This window comes from Oncorhynchus gorbuscha, linkage group LG13 (genome assembly GCF_021184085.1).
Source record: "Oncorhynchus gorbuscha isolate QuinsamMale2020 ecotype Even-year linkage group LG13, OgorEven_v1.0, whole genome shotgun sequence".
In the NCBI taxonomy this organism is placed as follows: domain Eukaryota; kingdom Metazoa; phylum Chordata; class Actinopteri; order Salmoniformes; family Salmonidae; genus Oncorhynchus; species Oncorhynchus gorbuscha.
Genome location: NC_060185.1, coordinates 69,053,130 through 69,076,049, shown reverse-complemented (window position 1 = coordinate 69,076,049; position 22,920 = coordinate 69,053,130). Strand labels below are relative to the sequence as shown.

Below are 22,920 nucleotides of genomic sequence, written 5' to 3'. Positions count from 1 at the left end.
ACAAGGACGGGAGGGGGAGGGAAGACGAACGGGGGTGCGAAGAAAGGGCTTAACACAGGAGACATGGAAGACAGGATGGACGCGACGAAGATGTCGCGGAAGAAGCAGTCGCACAGCGACAGGATTGACGACCTGGGAGACACGGAACGGACCAATGAACCGCGGAGTCAACTTACGAGAAGCTGTCGTAAGAGGAAGGTTGCGAGTGGAAAGCCACACTCTCTGGCCGCAACAATACCTTGGACTCTTAATCCTGCGTTTATTGGCGGCTCTCACAGTCTGTGCCCTGTAACGGCAAAGTGCAGACCTCACCCTCCTCCAGGTGCGCTCACAACGTTGGACAAACGCTTGAGCGGAGGGAACGCTGGACTCGGCAAGCTGGGATGAGAACAGAGGAGGCTGGTAACCCAGACTACTCTGAAACGGAGATAACCCGGTAGCAGACGAAGGAAGCGAATTGTGAGCGTATTCTGCCCAGGGGAGCTGTTCTGCCCAAGACGCAGGGTTTCTGAAAGAAAGGCTGCGTAGTATGCGACCAATCGTCTGATTGGCCCTCTCTGCTTGACCGTTAGACTGGGGATGAAACCCGGAAGAGAGACTGACGGACGCACCAATCAAACGACAGAACTCCCTCCAAAACTGTGACGTGAATTGCGGGCCTCTGTCTGAAACGGCGTCTAACGGGAGGCCATGAATTCTGAATACATTCTCGATAATGATTTGTGCCGTCTCCTTAGCGGAAGGAAGTTTAGCGAGGGGAATGAAATGTGCCGCCTTAGAGAACCTATCGACAACCGTAAGAATCACAGTCTTCCCCGCAGACAAAGGCAGACCGGTAATGAAGTCTAGGGCGATGTGAGACCATGGTCGAGAAGGAATGGGGAGCGGTCTGAGACGACCGGCAGGAGGAGAGTTACCCGACTTAGTCTGCGCGCAGTCCGAACAAGCAGCCACGAAACGGCGCGTGTCACGCTCCTGAGTCGGCCACCAAAAGCGCTGGCGAATAGACGCAAGAGTGCCTCGAACACCGGGATGACCAGCTAACTTGGCAGAGTGAGCCCACTGAAGAACAGCCAGACGAGTGGAAACAGGAACGAAAAGGAGGTTACTAGGACAAGCGCGCGGCGACGCAGTGTGCGTGAGTGCTTGCTTAACCTGTCTTTCAATTCCCCAGACTGTTAACCCGACAACACGCCCATAAGGAAGAATCCCCTCGGGATCAGTAGAAGCCACAGAAGAACTAAACAGACGGGATAAGGCATCAGGCTTGGTGTTCTTGCTACCCGGACGGTAAGAAATCACAAACTCGAAACGAGCGAAAAACAACGCCCAACGAGCTTGACGGGCATTAAGTCGTTTGGCAGAACGGATGTACTCAAGGTTCTTATGGTCTGTCCAAACGACAAAAGGAACGGTCGCCCCCTCCAACCACTGTCGCCATTCGCCTAGGGCTAAGCGGATGGCGAGCAGTTCACGGTTACCCACATCATAGTTGCGCTCAGATGGCGACAGGCGATGAGAAAAATAAGCGCAAGGATGAACCTTATCGTCAGACTGGAAGCGCTGGGATAGAATGGCTCCCACGCCTACCTCTGAAGCGTCAACCTCGACAATGAATTGTCTAGTGACGTCAGGAGTAACGAGGATAGGAGCGGACGTAAAACGTTCTTTTAGAAGATCAAAAGCTCTCTGGGCGGAACCGGACCACTTAAAACACGTCTTGACAGAAGTAAGAGCTGTGAGAGGGGCAGCAACTTGACCGAAATTACGAATGAAACGCCGATAGAAATTAGCGAAACCTAAAAAGCGCTGCAACTCGACACGTGACCTTGGAACGGGCCAATCACTGACAGCTTGGACCTTAGCGGAATCCATCTGAATGCCTTCAGCGGAAATAACGGAACCGAGAAAAGTAACGGAGGAGACATGAAAAGAGCACTTCTCAGACTTTACGTAGAGACAATTCTCTAAAAGGCGCTGTAGAACACGTCGAACGTGCTGAACATGAATCTCGAGTGACGGAGAAAAAATCAGGATATCGTCAAGATAGACAAAAACAAAGATGTTCAGCATGTCTCTCAGAACATCATTAACTAATGCCTGAAAAACAGCTGGCGCATTGGCGAGACCAAACGGCAGAACCCGGTACTCAAAATGCCCTAACGGAGTGTTAAACGCCGTTTTCCACTCGTCCCCCTCTCTGATGCGCACGAGATGGTAAGCGTTACGAAGGTCCAACTTAGTAAAGCACCTGGCTCCCTGCAGAATCTCGAAGGCTGATGACATAAGGGGAAGCGGATAACGATTCTTAACCGTTATGTCATTCAGCCCTCGATAATCCACGCAGGGGCGCAGAGTACCGTCCTTCTTCTTAACAAAAAAGAACCCCGCCCCGGCCGGAGAGGAAGAAGGCACTATGGTACCGGCGTCAAGAGACACAGACAAATAATCCTCGAGAGCCTTACGTTCGGGAGCCGACTGAAGACCGTGCGCAGATCATGATATTCCTCCGGCACTCCTGTCAAATCGCCAGGTTCCTCCTGAGAAGTAGGGACAGAAGAAACGGGAGGGATGGCAGACATTAAACACTTCACATGACAAGAAACGTTCCAGGATAGGATAGAATTACTAGACCAATTAATAGAAGGATTATGACATACTAGCCAGGGATGACCCAAAACAACAGGTGTAAACGGTGAACGAAAAATCAAAAAAGAAATAGTCTCACTGTGGTTACCAGATACTGTGAGGGTTAAAGGTAGTGTCTCAAATCTGATACTGGGAAGATGACTACCATCTAAGGCGAACATGGGCGTAGGCTTCTCTAACTCTCTGAAAGGAATGTCATGTTTCCGAACCCATACTTCGTCCATGAAACAACCCTCAGCCCCAGAGTCTATCAAGGCACTACATGTAGCACCCGAACCGGTCCAGCGTAGATGGACCGACAAAGTAGTACAGGATCTTGATGGAGAGACTTGAGTAGTTGCGCTCACCTGTAGCCCTCCGCTTACAGATGAGCTCTGGCTTTTACTGGACATGAATTAACAAAATGTCCAGCAACTCCGCAATAGAGGCACAGGCGGTTGGTGATCCTCCGTTCCCTCTCCTTAGTCGAGATGCGAATCCCTCCCAGCTGCATGGGCTCAGACTCTGAGCCAGAGGAGGGAGATGGTTGCGATGCGGAGCAGGGAAACACCGTTGATGCGAGCTCTCTTCCACGAGCCCGGTGACGAAGATCTACCCGTCGTTCTATGCGGATGGCGAGAGCAATCAAAGAGTCCACATCTGAAGGAACCTCCCGGGAGAGAATCTCATCCTTAACCACTGCGTGGAGTCCCTCCAGAAAACGAGCGAGCAGCGCCGGCTCGTTCCACTCACTAGAGGCAGCAAGAGTGCGAAACTCAATAGAATAATCCGTTATGGACCGTTCACCTTGGCATAAGGAAGCCAGGGCCCTAGAAGCCTCCCTACCAAAAACTGAACGGTCAAAAACCCGAATCATCTCCTCTTTAAAGTTCTGGAACTTGTTAGAGCAATCAGCCCTTGCCTCCCAGATAGCTGTGCCCCATTCTCGAGCCCGGCCAGTAAGGAGTGAAATGACGTAAGCAACCCGAGTTCTCTCTCTAGAGTATGTGTTGGGTTGGAGAGAGAACACAATCTCACACTGCGTGAGAAAGGAGCGGCACTCAGTGGGCTGCCCGGAGTAGCAAGGTGGGTTATTAACCCTAGGTTCTGGAGGCTCGGCAGGCCAGGAAGTAACAGGTGGCACGAGACGTAGACTCTGGAACTGTCCAGAGAGGTCGGAAACCTGAGCGGCCAGGTTCTCCACGGCATGGCGAGCAGCAGACAATTCCTGCTCGTGTCTGCCGAGCATGGCTCCTTGGATCTCGACGGCAGTGTAACGAGCGTCTGAAGTCGCTGGGTCCATTCCTTGGTCGGTTCCTTCTGTCATGGAGGTGAAAGAGGACCCAAAAGCGACTTGGCGAAAACAGAGTCTTTAATCCAGTAAAGTAAATACAAACAAAAAAACACAACTTTCACTCGATATGACGAGGACAAACTGGAGACTCGAACTTGAACAGCAGGTGAACAGCAGGTTGCCTCGGGAAGGCACTTGAACCAGACAGACTCAGACACCTGCTCACCACGCAGCATCTGAGGAAAACACGACACGACAGGGCGATACACAAACACAGCACGGTGAATACTAAACAAGGAACCGACAGGACAGGAACGGAACACAAAGGAAGAAATAGGGACTCTAATCAGGGGAAAAGATCGGGAACAGGTGTGGGAAGACTAAATGATTGATTAGGGGAATAGGAACAGCTGGGAGCAGGAACGGAACGATAGAGAGAAGAGAGAGCGAGAGAGTGAGAGAGGGAGGGGGAGAGAGAGGGATAGAAAGAGGGAAAGAACCTAATAAGACCAGCAGAGGGAAACGAATAGAATGGGAAACACAGGGACAAGACAAGCTAATAAATGACAAAACATGACATATAGTATGTATGTTACTAAACACCACCACTCACTTCTTCTCTAAATGGATAAAAGGTTAACATGTTTCTATCCTGAATGATGTTTCTGGAAAGAGACTTGGTAAACAAAGACCTGATAATGCAACTCATACCATGGTATTGTTGAATACCTGTTTCTGATTAGCTTGAAGGGCGTTCTAGAGAGGGCATTATTTCCCGATAATGTACATTATATTTGCACAGCAGAATTCAATGGCTATAGTTCATTTTTGCGTGTTCTATGTTTGATCTGCTTTTGAACGCAAAAGTCGAAATGAAAACATTGTTGGCAATGTTGAATTCGATTTTCGTAATTGCAAGTTAGGACTGATGGGTTGGTTAGCTAAACTAGCACGTTTGTTTGTTTGTTTGGTTAGCACAGCAACTACTGTAGCTATCTAGTAAACTTGCTAGCTACTCCAGCGAACACATTTTTACCAGCAAAATGATAATAGATGCAGTGCATTCGGAAGGTATTCAGACCTTTTCACCTTTTCCACATTTTGTTACAATACAGCCTTATTCTAAAATGGATGAAATTGTTTGTTTCCCTCACTTAGTCCCTCGTTTGATGCACCTTTGAAAGTGATTACAGCCTCGAGCCTTCTTGGGTATGACACTACAAGCTTGGCACACATGTATTTGGGAAGTTTCTCCCATTCTTCCAGGCAGATCCACTGCACAGCTATTTTCAGGTCTCTCCAGAGATGTTAGAACGGGTTCAAGTCCGGGCTCTGGCTGGGCCACTCAAGGACATTGAGACTTGTCCTGAAGCCACTCCTGCATTGTCTTGGCTGTGTGCTTAGGGTCGTTGATCTGTTGTAACGTGAACCTTCACCCCAGTCTGAGGTCCTGAGCACTCTGAAGCAGGTTTTCATCAAGGATCTCTCTGTACATCGCTCCTTTCATCTTTCCCTCGATCCTGACTAGTCTCCCAGTTCCTGCCGCTGAAAAACATCCCGATAGCATGATGTTGCCACCACCATGCTTTACCGTATGGCGCTGTTTTATCAGACCAGAGAATCTTGTTTCTCATGGTCTGGGAGACTTTAGGGGCCGTTTGGCAAACTCCAAGCGGGCCGTCATGTCCGTTTTACTGAGGAGTGGCTTCTGTCTGGCCACTACGATAAAGGCCTGATTGTTGGAGTGCTGCAGAGATGGTTGTCCTTCTGGAAGGTTCTCCCATTTCCACAGAGAAACTCTAGAGCTTTGTCAGACCATTGGGTTCTTGGTCACCTCCCTGAACAAGGCCCTTCTCTGCCGATAGCTCAGTTTGGCCGGGCAGCCAGCTCTAGGAAGACTCTTGGTGGTTCCAAACATCTTCCATTTAAGAATGATGGAGGACACTGTGTTTTTGTGGACCTTCAATGCCTCAGAAATGTTTTGGTACCCTTCCCCTGATCTGTGCCTCGACACAATCCTGTCTCTGAGCTCTACGGACAATTCCTCCGACCTCATGGCTTGGTTTTTGCTCTGACACTCACTGTCAACTGTGGGACCTTATATAGACAGGCCTTTCCAAACTATGTCCAATCAATAGAATTTACTATATTTGTAGAAACATCTCAAGGATGATGAATGGAAACAGGATGCACCTGAGATCAAATTTTGAGTCTCATAGAAGAGGGTTTGAATACTTATGTAAATAACGTATTTCTGTTTTTAATTTAACATTTCTAAAAACCTGTTTCTCTTTGTCATTATGGGGTATTGTGTGCAGATTGACGAGGACAGTTCTTTTTTAAAATCCATTTAAGGATAAGACTGTAAACGTAGCAAAATGTGGAAAACGTCAAGGGGTCTGAATACTTTCTGATAGCACTGTATAGGCTACTAACACCATTGCCTTTCTTGCACGAACACTCACACTTGTCTTTTGTTAGTAGCACTGACTTTGCTGATAGCTGCTTTATTTGAGCGAAAATGTGCTTCTATGATTGTGATATGTGTTTGTCTGTAAGTCACTCTGGATAATAGTGTCTGCTACGGTGGAGGCTCTGAAAGCCATCCAGTTAACCCCTGGTGCCATCGTTTGGAGTGCATTACACGGGTGAGAACATCATAATGGAAGGGAATCTGTGAGTGGTACAATGAGCTGATCTGAACCATGTGACTAATCCAGTTAACTGGAGATAATCATCACATCAGCTCCCTGTCATACAGCAGCCCCTGGACTGTGGGGCTTTAGACTGTGTGTGTGTGGGTAAATGTGTAGTGTGTGTATACAGTATATACATGCAGTATGTTTAAGTGATAATGCCCTCAAAGCCGGTGTTTTGGAGGATATATTGGCACGGTGTTGTTAATCTCGGGCCGGCAAACCGTGACAATATATCCTCCAAACACCGGTTACGAGGGCATTGTCACTTTTATATGGGTTACCAACATATTCAAATAATGATTGACATGTTTTCATTGAAAACGTTATTTGTATTAATTTATTCATACAATTTATCCTTCCACAATATACAATTCCGACACAAATCTAGGGTTGCTACCCAAGCCGGCTGGTCGTTTGTTCTATCGGTTCGGTTGCCAGAGACGCAGTCGTTAATTATTTTTGCTCTAAATCTATGGAGCCATTTGGTTCGTTCTAAATGTTCTGTTGCCATGATGGCTGCAACGTTCGCATCCCTTGCTTGTTAGCTATCCAACTACGGCTAACACAGTCCCTTCAACCAGCCAGAATAACAGCAAAGTAGCTGCTTTTGTTTAAGCGTTTTTTTTCTCGTGATTTCTTTTTTATAGATACATCCATAACAATGAGCTAGTGATGCATGATTTCCAGGACACTGTTCAGAGGAGCCAGCCAACTACACAGCTAACAACAATAACTTCAAACAGAAGCTGGAACGACAGCAAATGATTCATGATTCATGATTTCGACTGGTTGAGAACAGCTGCCAGCAGTGTCTGTCTCATCCTGACTCCCGACACGTTCATTATGGGACATCTGGAGATCAAATTTCAATATTGAAACAATGTTGCCAATGTCGGAAAGACAGACAGCAAGGTGAATACAAAATCTCCACTGTTGAAAACCAAATGCTAGTTTAAACAAAATGGGATATAAAGTCTCAATTATTTTTACAGTGGAGATCAACTTTATAAATTGCCTGGCTTGGTTGATGAGATAGTGGATTGCGCAGTCAGAGGGATCACAGAATAGGCATTTTAACTTCATAGCCTTAGCTGGTGGTAATCTGTGGAATAGACACCGGCTGGAACACGGTTTTAACTAATCAGCCTCCTTTCAAAAGCAGCTACAAAATAGAACATATAAGAATGAACTTCATAGCCATTGAATTATACAGTGCAATTATACTGAGCTTTATAGGGAAATAATGCACACATTAGAATTCCCTTCAAGCCAATCAAAATGAATATTCAACAGTGCCATGGTATAAGTATGTAAATACTGTATGTGTGTGTGGATGCGTGTATTGGACCATCAGTAAAGACACAATCACATCACAACTGTTTGTCAGATCAGAGACTATATAATGTTCGTACACACCCGCACATACACACACATTCTATCTGGAGAGATTTTGCACATTGCATTCTCATTGCAGCGGCAACAGGCGATGAGAACATCCCACGACCCTGCAGTCCAGATTAGAAGGACCTTCGCTCAGCACGAGATTTAAACCTCGCTCCACTAAACACTGCCCTCTCTCTCTCTCTCTCTCTCTCTCTCTCTCTCTCTCTCTCTCTCTCTCTCTCTCTCTCTCTCTCTCTCTATGTGTGTGTGTGTGTGTGTGTGTCCATTAATCAACCTTTCAATTATGCTAATCAAGAAGCAGTTAGTTCATAATAATCCACATTAAAAGCAATGCACTGAGTCAGCTGTGGTCTGAAAGGTCTGATGTTGGTCTGATGTGCCTCACTTGCTCTGCTACATGACAGTCCTTTATAATGGATGGCTTACACATGCTCTGTTATGCTGAGTTATGTAAATATATGCACAGTGAGGATGATACCAGGGCATGATGAATACGGCCGTGGTGATATGAAATGGCAGGGTAATTGTAGAGTACAGCGTGTACTAGATAAGAGTGTTTAAAGTTCAATATAAATATAAGTGATGAGTATGAATATGAAGTAGAAGGGTTCATTTTAGTTCTATATGAATATATACTGAAACGGTTATGAGACTTTAGTATAAATAGAGAGGTGATTAGTTCTATATGAATATATACTGAAACGGTTATGAGACTTTAGTATAAATAGAGAGGTGATTAGTTCTATATGAATATATACTGAAACGGTTATGAGACTTTAGTATAAATAGAGAGGTGATTAGTTCAATATGAATATGTACTGAAACGGTTATGAGACTTTAGTATAAATAGAGAGGTGATTAGTTCTATATGAATATATACTGAAACGGTTATGAGACTTTAGTATAAATAGAGAGGTGATTAGTTCAATATGAATATGTACTGAAACGGTTATGAGACTTTAGTATAAATAGAGAGGTGATTAGTTCTATATGAATATATACTGAAACGGTTATGAGACTTTAGTATAAATAGAGAGGTGATTAGTTCTATATGAATATATACTGAAACGGTTATGAGACTTTAGTATAAATAGAGAGGTGATTAGTTCTATCTGAATATGTACCGGATGTCACGCCCTGGCCTTAGTATTTTGTGTTTTCTTTATTATTTTGGGCAGGTCAGGGTGTGACATGGGTGATTATGTGTTTGTCTTGTCTAGGGGTTTTGTAGATTAATGGGGTTGTGTTTAGTAGAGTAGTCTAGGTAAGTCTATGGTTGCCTAGAGTGGTTCTCAATCAGAGGCAGGTGTTTATCGTTGTCTCTGATTGGGAACCATATTTAGGCAGCCATATTCTTTGAGTGTTTCGTGGGTGTTTCTGTCTCTGTGTTTGTTACACCAGATAGGGCTGTTTTGGGTTTTCACATTTCTTGTTTTGTATATTGTTCGTATTTTTCATCTTTTATTAAAGATGTATAAAGATAACCACGCTGCATTTTGGTCCTCCTCTCTTTCGACTGAAGAAAACCGTAACAGAATCACCCACCACAACAGGACCAAGTGGCGTGGTGACAGGCAGTGGCAGGAAGAGCAGCGCAAGGAGGAATGGACATGGGATGATGTGTTGGACGGTAAGGGTTGCTACACATGGGAGGAGATACTGGCTGGAAGAGATCGCCTCCCATTGGAACAGGTGGAGGCACTTAGGAGAGCAGAGGCAGCCAGAGAGAGGAGCTGGCGATACGAGGGAACACGGTTGGCAAGGAAGCCCGAGAGTCAGCCCCAAAAATGCACACAGGGAGTATGGCGAAGTCAGGTAGGAGACCTGCGCCAACTTCCTGTGCTTACCGGGGGGCTAGAGAGACCGGGCAGGCACCGTGTTATGCTGTGCGGGTGCATAGCCCGGTGTGGTACATACCAGCTCCTCGTATCGGCCGGACTAGAGTGGGCATCAAGCCAAGTGTCATGAAGCCGGCCCTATGCATCTGGCCTCCAGTGCGTCTCCTTGGGCCGGCTTACATGGCACCCTCCTTGCGCACGGTGTCCCCGGTTCGCCTGCATAGCCCAGGGCGGGCTATTCCACCTCGCTGCACTGGCAGGGCGACCGGGAGCATTCAACCAGGTAAGGTTGGGCAGGCTTGGTGCTCAAGAGCTCCAGTGCGCCTGCACGGTCCGGTCTATCCAGTACCACCTCCACGCACCAGCCCTCCGGTGGCAGCTACCTGCACCAGGCTTCCTGTGCGTGTCCTCGGCCCAGTACCACCAGTGCCAGCACCACGCATCAGGCCTACAGTGCGCCTCGCCTGTCCAGCGCTGCCAGAGCCTTCCTCCTTGCCAGCGCTGTCGTAGTCTCCCGCCTGTCCAGCGCTGCCAGAGCTTTTCTCCTGTCCAGCGCTGCCGGAGTCTCCCGCCTGTCCAGCGCTGCCAGAGTCTCCCATATGTCATGAGCTGCCAGATTCTCCCGTCTGTCATGAGCTGCCAGAGTCTCCCACCTGTTCAGCGCTGCCAGAGCCGCCAGTCTGCAAGGAGCCGCCAGAGCCACCAGTCTGCAAGGAGCCGCCAGAGCCGCCAGTCTGCAAGGAGCCGCCAGAGCCACCAGTCTGCAAGGAGCCGCCAGAGCCGCCAGTCTGTAAGGAGCAGCCAGTCTACCAGGATCCGCCAGTCTGCCAGGATCCGCCAGTCAGCCAGGATCCGGCAGGGCCGCCAGTCTGCAAAGAGCCGCCAGAGCCGCCAGCCTGCAAGGATCTTCCAGAGCTGCCAGTCAGCCAGGATTCGCCATTCAGCCAGGATCCGCCATTCAGCCAGGATCTGCCAGAGCCGCCAGTCAGCCAGGATCTGCCAGAGCCGCCAGTCAGCCAGGATCTGCCAGAACCACCAGTCAGCCAGGATCTGCCAGAGCCATCAACCTGCCTGAGCTTCCTCTCAGTCTTGAGCTACCCCTCAGTCCCGAGCTACCCCTCGGTCCCGAGCTGTCCCTCAGTCCGGAGCTGCCCCTCAGTCCAGTGGGATGCCCTTTGTTAGGGTTACTAGGCCAAGGTCGGTGGCGAGGGTCGCCAATCTAAGGACGCGGAGTAAGCGGACTATGTTGGAGTGGGGTCCACGTCCCGCGCCAGAGCCGCCACCGTGGACAGACGCCCACCCAGACCCTCCCTTATGGGTTTAAGTGTGCGGCCAGGAGTCCGCACCTTTGGGGGGTGCCGGATGTCACGCCCTGGCCTTAGTATTTTGTGTTTTCTTTATTATTTTGGTCAGGCCAGGGTGTGACATGGGTGATTATGTGTTTGTCTTGTCTAGGGATTTTTGTAGATTAATGGGGTTGTTTTGTAGAGTAGTCTAGGTAAGTCTATGGTTGCCTAGAGTGGTTCTCAATCAGAGGCAGGTGTTTATCGTTGTCTCTGATTGGGAACCATATTTAGGCAGCCATATTCTTTGAGTGTTTCGTGGGTGATTGTTTCTGTCTCTGTGTTTGTTGCACCAAATAGGGCTGTTTCGGGTTTTCATGGTTCTTGTTTTGTATATTGTTCGTATTTTTAATCTTTATTAAAGATGTATAAAGATAACCACGCAGCATTTTGGTCCTCTCTTTCACCTGAAGGAAACCGTAACACTGGAAGGGTCATAGAGTATATTGGACACATTCCCACTGTACTGCGATGATGATATTAGGCCAGTCTGAATATGTACAAGCAGGGTGTTTTTAGTTGCTCCTGTTTACGTATTTGGCTTGGGGTCCACTTTGAAAGTTCACACAGTGGTCAAAGGTTAGTGCACTTGAATCGCTGAGGATCAAATGCGGCTGTGGGGCAACATGGCATGTTGTCTTGAAAGTTAGTTTAAAACTCCTTTTGGGGATGTTTTTTGTGTATGTACGCCTTTTCTGCCAGTTACATAACTGTATCCCTCTCCCCCTGTGTGTGTGTTTGTGCCTGTGTGTGTGTGTAGCTGCCTTGGGTGCGGAGATAGAGGAGCGACTGGTGACCTACCTGCTGTCTCCAGAGCGCTACAACAAACTGATTAGACCTGCTGTCAACAAGAGCCAACAGGTCACCATCCATATACAGGTGTCCCTGGCCCAGCTCATTAGTGTGGTGAGTACACACGCGCACACACACACACACCCACACACATGCACACATTCGCTCTCATGCTTCTGTCTGTCTGCCTATTGCAGAATGAGAGAGAACAGATCATGACCACCAACTGCTGGCTGACTCAGGTATGGAATGACTACAGGTTGATGTGGGACCCAGAGGAGTATGAGGGCATTAAGAAGGTCCGCCTCCCGTCTCAACACATCTGGCTGCCTGACATCGTCCTCTACAACAAGTGAGTGAGCTGTGTGTGTTTTTCTGTGTGTGTGTTATGTGTAAATATAAACTGGGTGGTTCAAGCCTTGAATGCTGATTGACTGAAAGCCGTGGTATGTATTTGTGTGTATACCACGGGTATGACAAAACATTTATTTTACTCTTCTAATTACGTTGGTAACCAGTTTTTAAAGCAATAAGGCACCTCTGGGGTTTGGGGTATGTATATATGATGGCTAAGGGCTGTTATCCAGGCACTCCATGTCGCGTCGTGCGTAAATACCAGCCCTTAGCTGTGGTCTATTGGCCACACACCACACGCCCTCGAGCCTTATTGCCGAAATATTATCCATGTTTATATATCAGACACTATGTGTTATAAATGTATGCAGTAAAAAGTACATAATTTTCTTCGAGAATGTAGTGAAGTAAAAGTAAAAGTAGTCAAAAAAAATATATAGTAAAGTAGATACCCCCAAAAACTACTTAAGTAGTACATTCAAATATTTTCACTTAAGTACTTTACACCACTGAAATACTGTATGTTGACTGTAAATTTCTCTGTCTGTATTCTGTCTGTACATTTGTCTATTGCTGGCAGCACTAATTCACAGGTTGCCATTTATTGACATGAATTTTGCCCTGTTGGCAGCTCTGCAGAGTGGTCCCTAGCTGGCAAAGCCACAAAGTCATAAAGTCATTGATCCCTAAGCTTAACCCTAAACTTAACCACACTGCTAACCATAATGCATAACCCTAACCGTAAATGAAGACTATACAGCTTGTATTAGTTTTCATTCATTTTTACAAAACAGCCTATTTTGATTTTGTAGCTGGCCCATCTTGCAGAAATCGCTAAATCTTATTCTGGGTATGTGTCAATGTACTTGGCAACTAATAATGATTCTGGTTCTAATCTGAGCCTCAGCTAACCTAAGGTCTTCAGGACAGGAGGGAGGGCTAAAGTCAAGATGTGATTACTGTAATAATTTGTAGGGAGGGATCAGGAGACAGAGGTGAGGGCTTAGAGAGAGAGGGGATAGATGAGCACTGTTAAATCTGCAGAGAGGAGATTTGGATTATGAAACTCCTGTGTGATGTGTGTAATCAGAGGCCAGGTCAGGTGGCTGTGTGTGTAATCAGAGGCCAGGTCAGGTGGCTGTGTGGTGTGTGTAATCAGAGGCCAGGTCAGGTGGCTGTGTGTGTAATCAGAGGCCAGGTCAGGTGGCTGTGTGATGTGTGTAATCAGAGGCCAGGTCAGGTGGCTGTGTGTGTAATCAGAGGCCAGGTCAGGTGGCTGTGTGTGATGTGTGTAATCAGAGGCCAGGTCAGGTGGCTGTGTGATGTGTGTAATCAGAGGCCAGGCCAGGCGGCTGTGTGATTTGTTTTAATCAGAGGCAGGTCAGGCTGTGTGATTTGTTTAATCAGAGGCCAGGTCAGGTGGCTTTGTGTGTGTTATCAGAGGCCAGGTCAGGCGGCTGTGTGATGTGTGTTAATCAGAGGCCAGGTCAGGTGGCTGTGTGTGTGTTATCAGAGGCCAGGTCAGGTGGCTGTGTGTGTGTTATCAGAGGGCAGGTCAGGTGGCTGTGTGTGTAATCAGAGGCCAGGTCAGGTGGCTGTGTGTGATGTGTGTAATCAGAGGCCAGGTCAGGTGGCTGTGTGATGTGTGTAATCAGAGGCCAGGCCAGGCGGCTGTGTGATTTGTTTAATCAGAGGCCAGGTCAGGTGGCTTTGTGTGTGTTATCAGAGGCCAGGTCAGGTGGCTGTGTGATTTGTTTAATCAGAGGCCAGGTCAGGTGGCTGTGTGTGTGTTATCAGAGGCCAGGTCAGGCGGCTGTGTGATTTGTTTAATCAGAGGCCAGGTCAGGTGGCTGTGTGTGTGTTATCAGAGGGCAGGTCAGGTGGCTGTGTGATGTGTGTTATCAGAGGCCAGGTCAGGTGGCTGTGTGATGTGTGTTATCAGAGGCCAGGTCAGGTGGCTGTGTGTGTATGACAGAAAGGCTCTCGCCCTCACCTGTTTCACACTCCTGGTACTCAACACCACCACCATGGGAGTTCTGTCCCGATCTAGTCTTTCTGGACTTTAGCTTTTATAGTGGAAATAAGGCAAATTATTTTAGTTGTGAAGAATCATGTGAAATATGGAAGTGCAATAGAATTTCTATTTGATTATATTGGGCTGACTTGTCAAAGTGTGACATGGTGAGGTTGGAACCAGGTGCAGAGAAGAGACCAGATGAGGAATCAGTGGTTAAGGATAAACATAAATTACGTTACTGCGAAACAGTAGCTGCAGAATCACAGTACACTGGGGAAAAACAACAAACACTCAAAAACGCACTCACTCACTCACTCACTCACTCACTCACTCACTCACTCACTCACTCACTCACTCACTCACTCACTCACTCACTCACTCACTCACTCACTCACTCACTCACTCACTCACTCACTCACTCACTCACTCACTCACTCACTGACTGACCGTACACAGTAAACAATTCAAGCTTCTGCAAAGGACCACAGAAACACACCTCTTTTAACAGAGACACAATCATGAAATAATAAGACACACCTGAGTTTTAAAAAAGTCTCTAGGGCGTTCTCTGCCGCTCTCTGGTGCCAGGAGGAACCATGACACAAAGTGAAAATAAATGATTTCATTTTTTCATGCATGAATGTGTTTAGTTGACAAATGTTTGATTGACTATGAAGTTATTATATTTATTTGGATATTGAGTAATAGATGTTTTCAGGAATAGTTGTTCGAGTATCAAGGTATAGCTGTACTGTAGTTGTTTGGGTCAGAGTCACAGCCAAACATTTATATCTCAATGTGTTGGAAACCTGGTCTGGTCTGCGGGTTGATAGTTACAGTTGTTTGGGTATGGAGGTAGTTTTTTGGGTATAGAGCTATAGTTGTTTGGGTGTTGAGCTATAGCAGTTTGGGTATAGAACTATAGTTGTTTGTGTATAGAGCTATAGTTGTTTGGGTATAGAGCTATAGTTGTTTGGGCATAGAGCTATAGTTGTTTGGGTATAGAGCTATAGTTGTTTGGGCATAGAGCTATAGTTGTTTGGGTATAGAGCTATAGTTGTTTGGGTATAGAACTATAGTTGTTTGTGTATAGAGCTATAGTTGTTTGGGTATAGAGCTATAGTTGTTTGGGCATAGAGCTATAGTTGTTTGGGTATAGAGCTATAGTTGTTTGGGTATAGAGCTATAGTAGTTTGGGCATAGAGCTATAGTAGTTTGGGCATAGAGCTATAGTTGTTTGGGCATAGAGCTATAGTTGTTTGGGTATAGAGCTATAGTTGTTTGGGTATAGAACTATAGTTGTTTGTGTATAGAGCTATAGTTGTTTGGGTATAGAGCTATAGTTGTTTGGGCATAGAGCTATAGTTGTTTGGGTATAGAGCTATGGTTGTTTGGGCATAGAGCTATAGTTGTTTGGGTATAGAGCTATAGTTGTTTGGGTATAGAGCTATAGTTGTTTGGGCATAGAGCTATAGTTGTTTGGGTATAGAGCTATAGTTGTTTGGGCATAGAGCTATAGTTGTTTGGGCATAGAGCTATAGTTGTTTGGGCATAGAGCTATAGTTGTTTGGGCATAGAGCTATAGTTGTTTGGGCATAGAGCTATAGTTGTTTGGGTATAGAGCTATAGTTGTTTGGGCATAGAGCTATAGTTGTTTGGGCATAGAGCTATAGTTGTTTGGGCATAGAGCTATAGTTGTTTGGGTATAGAGCTATAGTTGTTTGGGCATAGAGCTATAGTTGTTTGGGTATAGAGCTATAGTTGTTTGGGTATAGAGCTATAGTTAATATATGCCATTTAGCAGACGCTTTTATCCAAAGCGACTTACAGTCATGTGTGCATACATTCTACGTATGGGTGGTCCCGGGGATCGAACCCACTACCCTGGCGTTACAAGCGCCATGCTCTACCAACTGAAGGACCACCCATAGTTGTTTGGGTATAGAGCTATAGTTGTTTGGGTATAGAGCTATAGTATTTTGGGTATAGAGCTATAGTTGTTTGGGTGTGGAAGTAGTTGTTTGGGTATAGAGCTGTAAAGAGACTTTTAACCAGCTGCATATTTCGAACAGGAGTATATTTATTGCGTAGAGCAGCGTGTCTGTGTGTGTGTTTGTGCTTAGGAGCAGAGCAATGTTATGGCTGGATTCCTCCTTACCTGCTCTATAATTGATAACACTTTTATGTATAATGTATAACACCTGCGGCCTGGTGAGAATCTAAAATCGAAATCTCAGCAGATTCAGACATGTCCTGTGACAGGGGTGTCTGATGTAGTTTCCCCCATCCCTGTCCCTGGTCCCCAAGCACAACAACCCTAATGCCCAGTCAACAACACCAGCTACCATATCTTCCTCTGTCTTCTCTTCACCTAATGCACCTCTCACCAATTTCTGTCCCCTGTGTGTTTATTTGTATGTATTTATCTCCTTCTTCTATGTGTTTCTCTTCTTCTTCTATGTATTGATCTTCTTCTATGTATTGATCTTCTTCTATGTATTGATCTTCTTCTATGTATTGATCTTCTTCTATGTATTTCTCTTCTTCTATGTATTTCTCTTCTTCTATGTATTGATCTTCTTCTTCTATGTATTGATCTTCTTCTATGTATTTCTCTTCTTCTATGTATTGATCTTCTTCTATGTATTGATCTTCTTCTATGTATTGTTCTTCTTCTATGTATTGTTCTTCTTCTATGTATTGATCTTCTTCTTCTATGTATTGATCTTCTTCTTCTATGTATTGATCTTCTTCTTCTATGTATTGATCTTCTTCTTCTATGTATTGATCTTCTTCTTCTATGTATTGATCTTCTTCTATGTATTGATCTTCTTCTATGTATTGATCTTTCTATGTATTGATCTTCTTCTATGTATTGTTCTTCTTCTATGTATTGATCTTCTTCTATGTATTGATCTTCTTCTATGTATTGATCTTCTTCTATGTATTGATCTTCTTCTATGTATTGATCTTCTTCTATGTATTGATCTTCTTCTATGTATTGATCTTCTTCTATGTATTGATCTTCTTCTATGTATTGATCTTCTTCTATGTATTGATCTTCTTCTTCTATGTATTTCTCTTCTTTGATGTATTTCTATTCTTTGATGTATTTCTATTCTTTGATGTATTTCTATTCTTTGATGTATTTCTATTCTTTGATGTATTTCTATTCTTTGATGTATTTCTATTCTTCGATGTATTGATCTTCTTCTATGTATTGATCTTCTTCTTCTATGTATTTCTCTTCTTTGATGTATTTCTATTCTTTGATGTATTTCTATTCTTTGATGTATTTCTATTCTTTGATGTATTTCTATTCTTTGATGTATTTCTATTCTTTGATGTATTTCTATTCTTTGATGTATTTCTATTCTTCGATGTATTGATCTTCTTCGATGTATTGATCTTCTTCTATGTATTGATCTTCTTCTTCGATGTATTTCTCTTCTTTGATGTATTTCTATTCTTTGATGTATTTCTATTCTTTGATGTATTTCTATTCTTTGATGTATTTCTATTCTTTGATGTATTTTATCATCTTCTACGTATTTTATCCTCTTCTACGTATTTTATCCTCTTCTACGTATTTTATCCTCTTCTACGTATTTTATCCTCTTCTACGTATTTTATCCTCTTCTACGTATTTTATGCTCTTCGATGTATTTATCTTATTTGATGTATTTATCTTCTTCTTTGATGTATTTATCTTCTTCTTTGATGTATTTATCTTCTTCTTCTATGTATTTATTTTCTTCTTCTATGTATTTATCTTCTTCTTTGATGTATTTATCTTCTTCTTTGATGTATTTATCTTCTTCTTTGATGTATTTATCTTCTTCTTTGATGTATTTATCTTCTTCTTCTATGTATTTATCTTCTTCTTTGATGTATTTATCTTCTTCTTCTATGTATTTATCTTCTAGGTATTTATCTGTGTGGTATCACTGACTCCTCCTCTCTCTCTCCACCCATGGAGTCCTGTCTCTCAATGCCGATAGGAACTATGATGTCTCCTTCTAATATGTATCCTATCTGTGTATGTGTGCTGGTTCTGACTCCTTTCTGTCTTGTCTTCACCTCAGTGCGGATGGGAACTATGAGGTCTCATTCTACTCCAACACGGTGGTCTCCAACAATGGAGAGGTGAACTGGCTGCCCCCCGCCATCTACAAGTCGGCCTGCAAGATCGAGGTCCGCGACTTCCCCTTCGACCAGCAGAACTGCACACTCAAGTTCCGATCCTGGACCTACGACCACACTGAGATCGACCTGATCCTGCTCAGCGACTTCGCCAGCCGTGACGACTTCAAGCCCAGCGGTGAGTGGGACATCGTGTCTCTGCCGGGACGCAAGAACGAAGACCCCTATGACATCACCTACCTGGACATCACCTATGACTTCATCATCAAGCGCAAGCCACTGTTCTACACCATCAACCTCATCATTCCCTGTGTCCTCATCACCTCTCTGGCCATCCTGGTGTTCTACCTGCCCTCTGACTGTGGAGAGAAGATGACTCTCTGTATATCAGTCCTCCTGGCCCTCACTGTGTTCCTGCTGCTGATCTCCAAGATCGTCCCACCTACGTCTCTAGCTGTCCCTCTCATAGGGAAGTATCTGATGTTTGCCATGGTGCTGGTCACCTTCTCCATCGTCACCAGTGTGTGTGTGCTCAACGTGCACCATCGCACGCCCTCCACACACACCATGCCCCCCTGGGTCAAACGTCTCTTCCTGCACCGCCTCCCCTCCTTCCTGTTCATGCGTCGGCCGGCCAGCTCCAACATCCGAGAGAGGTTCCGCCAGAAGCACCAGCGGCCCTCCTACTCCGACCTGAAGCTGAGAGACGGGGCAGTGGCAGTGGCCCCGGCCGCGGGGGGAATGGGGGTGGCAGAGGGGTCTGGGATAGGCAGGGCCGACTCCTTCTATGTGAATGAGGAGTCGGCCAAGCGGTACGGCTGGAAGATCAGCGACCTGTCGGAGAACACAGAGTTCAGAAAGAGGATGACAGTGAAGTGTCACGCAGACGTTGAGGAGGCTGTGGACGGGGTGCGCTATGTTGCCGAGAAGATGAAGAGTGAGGACAACGATGAGGGGGTGAGTGAGTGTGTGTGTGTGGTGGAAGGACAGCCTTGAGATGATATGAGCAGAAACAGCATACACAACAGATACATCACATTTTCAGTTTCTTACAGTTTGTATGTCTTTTCACTCAGAGCCCTTTTACTAGTTTGGAGCCGACAGTATTATGCTTCCATTGTCAACATTTTTAATCGTGTATCGCTCTTTTTGTATCCTGCCACAGGTCATCGAGGACTGGAAGTATGTTGCCATGGTGATTGACCGGCTCTTCCTATGGATATTTGTGTTTGTGTGCATTACTGGGACTTTGGGGCTGTTCATGCAGCCCCTCTTCCAGAGCTACAACACACCCACGGCAGACGACCTGGAGCAGAACTGACCTATGACCTTTGACCCGAAACCTGATGCCCCCCAACACCCCCATGAGGAACAACCGCGGCGAGTAAAACAGCTACTTACCAACACCTTGAAACAGAACTGTGTTATTCTGAAACACTCACATACTGTACGCACACAGCACACCGGCCACCACCACACCAACCAATGCCCCTCAACCTCCCCTCTTAACATCTTGTATGGAACAGAGCAATCCCACCAACCCTAGAAAATGGGTCTGTTGTTTTTCATTTTATTTCTGCATTTAGTTTGAAAAGGGGAACCAATCTTTTCTGCAGAGTTCCAGAATAATTTGCTGAGCCCAAAGATCCACACACACGACGAGCCCGACCCTGGCCAGAAGACGAGGACAGAGCCTCCAGTCTCTGCTACAGAGAAGGACAGCTCCTCCGTGTGTCCTCGTCCAGTGAAGCACAGACACACACACACACACACACACACACGACGAGCCAGACCCTGGCCAGAAGACGAGGACAGAGCCTCCAGTCTCTGCTACAGAGAAGGACCGCTCCTCCGTGTGTCCTCGTCCAGTGAAGCACAGACACACAGACATAACTCTTGCCTTCAGATGAAGAGGGAGAGATGCATTTTAGACAGGAATGCCAGCAGGCTTGTTATTTTGCTGTGAAACGGGAAGCCTTGACTGTCTCCCCTCACGCTACAGTGTGTTGACTGAGTACTACTGTACAGTATTCGGGACTGATTCTGGCCCCAGGTGGTCAGTCACCTGATGGTCTTTCAATGCGTTAACATTAGCTTTTTTAGCCTACCGGGTTATGTGTGTAATTTTACGTTCAAAATGGTTGTTCTTATGTGTTCAAAGAGGGTGGGACCAACGGGAAGCTAGCTGTTGAGTAAATACAAAATGACCATCAAACTGTTGTCACTCACCTTTGCTTCTCTTAAAGGTACAGTACGCCGGTGTAAGAAGTGTTCATTCTCACAAGGTTTTCCAGGTAACCAGCATTTGTACACAAACTCCATAAGCAAACCGGTCAAACTGAACAGCGTTTGGCTCTGCACTAGCAATCTTCCAGGCGGTATAAACACTGCTCAGTATTTTTTCAGAAATCTTTAACCTAAGTCTGTGTTCAACTTATTTATCGTGACTGTCATATATGCACTCTGTCACTGCTATAAACGCTAGCCAAGGGAAGGCATACTGTACACATTTCAAGTGAAGAGTTTTGTTCTCATCTCATGTATTTCTTTTTATCAGTGTAAAGAAGGTGTTTTTCTTCCGCTGGCCAGTTATGTGACCTGTTTTGGTTTTGTCGTCCTGGACTGGTGTATTCTGGGTAGCGCTCAGAATGACAGGAAGTAACAATGCTGATGACATGTCAAAGAAGTCAATAAAAGGAAACAACAACGGGATGAGGTTCTGGAATGTGGTCCTGTGTGGCTCAGGAACGTGGGTTTGAGTCCCACCAATACAAAAACATACGCATATCAAATCAAATCAAATCAAATTTATTTATATAGCCCTTCGTACATCAGCTGATATCTCAAAGTGCTGTACAGAAACCCAGCCTAAAACCCCAAACAGCAAACAATGCAGGTGTAAAAGCACGGTGGCTAGGAAAAACTCCCTAGAAAGGCCAAAACCTAGGAAGAAACCTAGAGAGGAACCGGGCTATGTGGGGTGGCCAGTCCTCTTCTGGCTGTGCCGGGTAGAGATTATAACAGAACATGACCAAGATGTTCAAATGTTCATAAATGACCAGCATGGTCAAATAATAATAAGGCAGAACAGTTGAAACTGGAGCAGCAGCACAGTCAGGTGGACTGGGGACAGCAAGGAGCCATCATGTCAGGTAGTCCTGGGGCACGGTCCTAGGGCTCAGGTCCTCCGAGAGAGAGAAAGAAAGAGAGAATTAGAGAGAGCATATGTGGGGTGGCCAGTCCTCTTCTGGCTGTGCCGGGTGGAGATTATAACAGAACGTGGCCAAGATGTTCAAATGTTCATAAATGACCAGCATGGTTGAATAATAGTAAGGCAGAACAGTTGAAACTGGAGCAGGAGCATGGACAGGTGGACTGGGGACAGCAAGGAGTCCTCATGTCAGGTAGTCCTGGGACATGGTCCTAGGGCCCAGGCCAGTTGAAACTGGAGCAGCAGCATGGCCAGGTGGACTGGGGACAGCAAGGAGTCATCAAGTCAGGTAGTCCTGATTACGAGTTTGGCTAAAAGCGTCTGCTAAATGGCGGATATTATTCTGTTTTACATAATACATACTCCTGTTGATACTTTTCTCACCAGGGTTTCTTACACAACATTATGAATCAAGATTATCGGACCCTGCGTTGTACCCTCATTATAAGAGCTGACTGACCATATGACAAACCATATCCTCGAGCTCTTTCTTTTTCCGAAATGAACCTCACAGATGGTTCAGTGCGAAAGGCAAGGCGTTTCAGGAACGCGCAGCTATGGGCGGTTTTGTGTCTCGTCTGAATTGTCTGGCGCTCAGGCTAAAAGTTAGTCAGCTGATGAAGAGTTCATTAGAAAGCGCTCTGAAGTCAGAACCCTTCATGTTCGGGTTAAGATGGCAGAGATGAGACGCTCTGCCTAACTCATGCTGACACACACACACACACACACACACACGTGCGTGCCCACAAAACGAAAATGTGCACACGCTGGTCTGGAAGTGGCAAAATGAGGAGAGGCAGCTGATACAACATTAGCCTTCATCAACTTGGATCTGTCTATGTTTATCTGTTCTGGAGAGGAAGTCTTAAATCATAACCTAACTTTCAGTGTTTAACATTCTAGTTGACATTTGTATGTGGGCCTGTATATGTCTCTGTATGAAGTCTGTCTGGTACCATCAACATAAATCAAATCAAATTTTATTTGTCACATACACATGGTTAGCAGATGTTAATGCGAGTGTAGCGAAATGCTTGTGCTTCTAGTTCCGACAATGCAGTGATAACCAACAAGTAATCTAACTAAAAATTCCAAAACAACTGTCTTATACACAGTGTAAGGGGATAAAGAATATGTACATAAGGATATATGAATGAGTGATGGTACAGAGCAGCATACAGCAGATGGTATCGAGTA

General features: G+C 45.6%; 1 protein-coding gene across 1 annotated transcript in view; it reads left to right on the top strand.

Moving 5' to 3' along the window:
- Nucleotides 1-21,224, top strand: part of LOC123994081 (neuronal acetylcholine receptor subunit beta-2-like) — a 38,459-nt gene extending 17,235 nt beyond the window's left edge. Inside the window, exons 2-5 of the mRNA XM_046296577.1 lie at nt 11,967-12,112; nt 12,196-12,350; nt 18,455-19,469; nt 19,678-21,224. Coding sequence (XP_046152533.1) covers nt 11,967-12,112; nt 12,196-12,350; nt 18,455-19,469; nt 19,678-19,833 — 1,472 coding nt within the window. The 3' untranslated portion in view covers nt 19,834-21,224. The remainder of the gene's footprint in view (nt 1-11,966; nt 12,113-12,195; nt 12,351-18,454; nt 19,470-19,677) is intronic.
- The last annotated feature ends 1,696 nt before the right edge of the window (nt 21,225-22,920 follow it).